The sequence below is a fragment of the Otolemur garnettii genome, unplaced genomic scaffold (assembly GCF_000181295.1).
Source record: "Otolemur garnettii isolate 467f Iridium unplaced genomic scaffold, OtoGar3 scaffold00091, whole genome shotgun sequence".
NCBI classification, from domain to species: Eukaryota; Metazoa; Chordata; class Mammalia; order Primates; family Galagidae; genus Otolemur; species Otolemur garnettii.
In genome coordinates this window covers 3,801,699-3,806,264 of record NW_003852486.1, presented here as the reverse complement: position 1 = coordinate 3,806,264, position 4,566 = coordinate 3,801,699, and the positions used below count along the sequence as shown (strand labels likewise).

At 50.9% G+C, this 4,566-nt stretch overlaps 1 protein-coding gene across 1 annotated transcript in view; it reads right to left on the bottom strand.

Annotated features, from left to right (window-relative positions):
* The window catches only part of MEF2D (myocyte enhancer factor 2D), a 35,995-nt gene that overhangs the window by 8,877 nt on the left and 22,552 nt on the right, over positions 1–4,566 (bottom strand). Inside the window, exons 7-8 of the mRNA XM_012808657.2 lie at positions 2,449–2,639; positions 678–807 (exon numbers count right to left, since the gene is read on the bottom strand). Coding sequence (XP_012664111.1) covers positions 678–807; positions 2,449–2,639 — 321 coding nt within the window. The remainder of the gene's footprint in view (positions 1–677; positions 808–2,448; positions 2,640–4,566) is intronic.

Here is a 4,566-nt window from a genome sequence, read left to right as displayed (position 1 = left end):
CATGGCACTCTACCCAGGGAGATAGCTTGAGGCTCTGTCTCAAAAAAAAAAAAAAAAAAAACTGAACCATCTGCTCAGCCCACCTGTCTTGCTTACCACCTCCTGAGGACAAGGTCTCCCTTCTCCATTAGGTCCTTTATTAAAAATAAAGGATGCCAAGCTGGGTGTGGTGGCTCCCGCCTGTAATCCTAGCACTCTGGGAGGCAGAGGAAAGGGGACTGCCTGAGTTCATGAGTTCCAGACCAGCCTGAGCCAGAGCAAGACCTCATCTCTAAAAATAGCTGGGTGTTATAGTCCCAGCTACTTGAGAGGCTGAGACAAGAGACTCTTGAGCCCAAGAGTTTGAGGTTGCTGTAAGCTGTACACCATGGCTTTACCGAAGGCAACAAAGTGAGACTCTATTTCAAAAAAAATAAAAATAAAAACAAAAAAAGGATGCCCTGTTACATTTGAATTTCAAATAAAACTCATACTTATGTTAAAAAGTAATGTATCATTTTATCGGAAATTCAAACTTCCCTGGGCATTCTATGCTTTTATTTGGTAAATCTGGCAACCTCTAATCAATGGCCTTCCTCAGACTGAGGCCTACCTGGAGGATATCTAATGTCCCCTCCCTGGTCATCTCTCTGCCCCAAGCCCAAGTCCACACACGTGCATGTCACATGAATGCTTACCTGTGTTGTAGGCAGTGGGCATGGAAGAGAAGGGGAGGCCCTGGCTGAGCAAACTCGGCGTTGCCACGGAGACCACTGGGGTGGTGAGTGAGTGGGTGGACTGGGAGGCCCCCAGGCGCTGGGCACTGTTCTGGAGGAGAGAACTGTCTATTAGGAGGGGGCTGGTGGGCCGGTCTCCATTCTAAGGCCAAGAGGGTGCCTGAGTCCCAAAGCCACGAAGGGTGCCTTAGCAGAGGCCCCTGTATAATACACTCCCCTTCTACACTGGTGGTTGACAGAAACACTAGGCTTCACAGAGAAATGCACACACAACTCGCTCACACCTGCACACATGCAAAGAGGAAGGCTTATCACTTGCCCTGTGGCCTGGTCCCCCAGAGCCTACTCTCTGTCCACCATGCTGAAGCACATGCACTGGCGACAGTGTGCTGGCATCTCTGAGGGAATGTGGAGCTGGCGTGGCGTGTGCCTGCGCGTATGCACACACGTGTGTGAGGCTGTCAGCTCCATCTGCCGCTGAGTCACTTGTTTATTCCAACTCCACGCTGGGGCCGAAACTGCCGCTGTGTTGGCCGCCAAACCCTGCCTGCCTTTTTCAGTCTCTCTGGTCTCCCATCAGAGAGCTGGGGAGGGAGGAGCCCCCGCCCCACTCCTGGCTGAGTATGAGTGTGTGTGTGTGAGAAAAAGAGGAAGAAGAAAGTGGCTGAGTGTGGGAGGGCGCACAAGGAGACAGAGGCAGTCAGGGAAGTGCTCCCTAAGAGGGTCTTGGCTTAGGCCTCAGCTTCCCCTAAAAAACCAACTTTCCTGTCCAGTTGGCATCACTCCCAAAGAGTGCCCTGACCTGGCTTCTAGGAATGCTGTGTGGGCCTAAATGTGGATAGAAAACTAGTGGGATCCAACCCCCTGGTCCAAGGGCCTCATCCAGGCAGCAGGGCTGGGGCCTGCCCACTTCCCCTTCCACATGTACAGATACACAGAGGCAAGTGACTGAGTGAATGGAATATCGCATGAAGACATCCATGTGCACACAGGCACACACACATGCATGTCTAACATCTCACCCGCATCCCATTCACCTCTGTGTCCTGCTTGAAACTGGACACAACTCCTGGCAAATAACCAACAGCACACAGTACACACATGGGCAGGAGAACATGGGCACACACACACTGCATGCTGGTGCCTTGCAGAGCAATACCCATAACTGAAAGCCACAGCAGACAGCTCACGGCTTCACTTACCAGATCTAAATGGTCCTCAGTCTGAGAGCAGAAATAAAACCAAGTGGATGTTCAGTCTCTCGCCTCTCTGCCCTCCCCCATACTCTGTCCCCACAGCCATTCTATCTCTCTCTCTCTGCATAAGAGCAGGACTGGCTACCCCCAGCCTACAAGGACAGAGCTCTTCACTGTCCTGACTGACTTCCAGAAGATGCTATAGCCACATCTCCACCAGTTAGGAAATCCTCCCAATCTAACCCCATCTTTCCTCCTATAGTGGCAAACCCTTTCTATTATCCTCCTTCTCACAGATGCTTCTTTTCTACCTCCTGTCCCATGTTTTATTGCCCCTCCTCTGGTACTTCCTATGTACCAATAATCTCTTAAAGGCCCTCTGGGAAGAAAGAGTTCATGAAAAGCCATGCTTCCATCATCCTTCTTGAGAAGTCCTAACTGGTAGCTGACCTTTACCTCTCCTGCTAGACGTCCACTCTTTCCTCTTCCACAGTCCCATTCCCCAGCACCTGCCCTTGGCCCAGGTACCCACTTACCAAGTGATGCATTAACCCCTTTCCTCCCTGGGAAGTGATGACTCGCAGGTCAGGCTTACGGCTGGGGGCTCCAAGCTGGGTGCTATGGGTGGGTGGGGGCGGAGACTTGGCAGGGATGACTTTGTTTAGGCTATTGCCATTGGCCACAGGGAGGAGGCCGGGGGAAGCCCGAGCACTGACATAGCCATTCCCTGGAGAAGCAAGGAGATGAGGGTAAAAGGAAAACCAGAGGCCTACCCCTCAGCCCTGTCATTTCCCCATACCAATACTCCTATCGTCCAGAACCTCTTAAAGCCATGCTCAGGCTTAGTGTGGATGCTGAGCTTTCTGAAAAACTTCATGTCTTAAGAATAAGGGGAAGGGAACACTCCTCACTCCTGAATCATTGGGTCTGTTTCCTGCCTCCAAGCTGCATGTGATGGGGCTGAGTGATGGGTCTCTGAGGTTGGTGGGAAGAGCTAGAAAGCAGCTTTTGCCTCCAGGCCCTGCAATGGCCAAGAGGTTCTTCTGCAGTCCAACCTCTCTCTGCCCTTTCTCATCTGTGGTCTCCACAGGCAGCAAGTCTAGCACTCTGAGATCCCTGTCTGCCCCAAACTGGACCCACAATGGACCAGGATATAGAAGGGGGGCAGCCTGGAGAAGCCTAGTCACCAGGACAAATCACCAACCATCCAGCCTGCTCCCTCTGCCATGAGCTGGGGATTGGCACGTGACAAGTTGCCTGCAGCTTGGAGAAAATGAGCCATTTAGTGGTGTTACTGGTACTGGGAGTCAGATAACATAGCTATTGCCATACTGGACCAGAAGTAATAAGACAATAACTACATTTTATATTTGCCCATCATGCCACAATCTATAAATATCTCATTTAATCCTCACATTAACCCTACAAGATGAACATGACATGTTATTTTTTTTTTGAGACAGAGTCTCACTTTATCACCCTCAGTAGAGTGCCGTGGTGTCATAGCTCATAGCAACCGCAAATCTTAGGCTTAAGTGATTCTCTTGCCTCAGCCTCCCAAGTGTCTAGGACTATAGGCGCCCACCACAGTGCCCAGCTATTTTTTTTTGGGTTGTAGTTGTCATTGTTGTTTGATAGGCCTGGGCTGGGTTCGAACCCACCAGCTTCATTGTATGTGGCTGGCACCCTAGCTGTTTGAGCTACAGGCACTGAGCCGCAACATGTTATCATTATCCCAGTTACAGAAGAGGAAACTAGAGCCTGGTTAGGAGAGGCGTGATGACCTGTCCAGGGCCACACAGCTGGCTGGAGGCCAAGCGAGGGCTCTTGCCTGCTTTCTGCTTGCTGGATTCATGGGTCTCACTATTTCCATAAGATCTTCAAGCCTTTCTCTGGCCCTCTCCCTGGAGAGAGAGAAGAATGTACCCATTCTCCCAGTCTCCCTATGCTAGTACATGAGTACTGCCAGTACACGAGTGTCTGAGGCTGAGCTGAAGATTCTAGGTCCAAGGATGTGAAGGTGACCACAGTTCTAAACACCACCTTGTTCTGTCCCCTAAGAGAATGTAACTGCCCTGGACGTGTGTGCCTGCCTCCATCCCAATTCCCAGATCACTCTGGGAATGGCAGGAATGTCAGGGTGACGTCAATGGTGACATTCGAAGTCACAGTCACTGAGCCAGACAACAGCACAGGGTAGGGGGGGCTGTCAGCTGCTGTGGAGGGCAGAGCAAGAGGAACAGCCTTTCTTCTGTGGCTTAAGTATGTGAGCTCACAAGTGCACGTGTAATGCTGGATGCCTCTCTGAGAGTGAAAACACAGGTGTGAGCATCTGTGTGAGTCTATGCCTACTATCTATCTGGGCATTCTCATCCTCAGTTCTCACCCAGAGGTCCCTAGACAAAACTGGAAAGACTTAGATCTTCTCCTCCAACAAGATATGTTGCCCATAATTCCCTGAGCCTACATCTCTGCTGACCTTTAATGCCAAGTACTGTTATAGACAAAAAATCAGGGGCTTTTTTAAAAAACCTCTGCCTCAGCTCAGTGCCTATGGCTCAAGCGGCTAAGGCGCCAGCCACATACACCTAAGGTGGCGGGTTCAAATCCCCAGCCCGGGCCCGCCAAACAACAATGACGGCTGCAACCAAAAA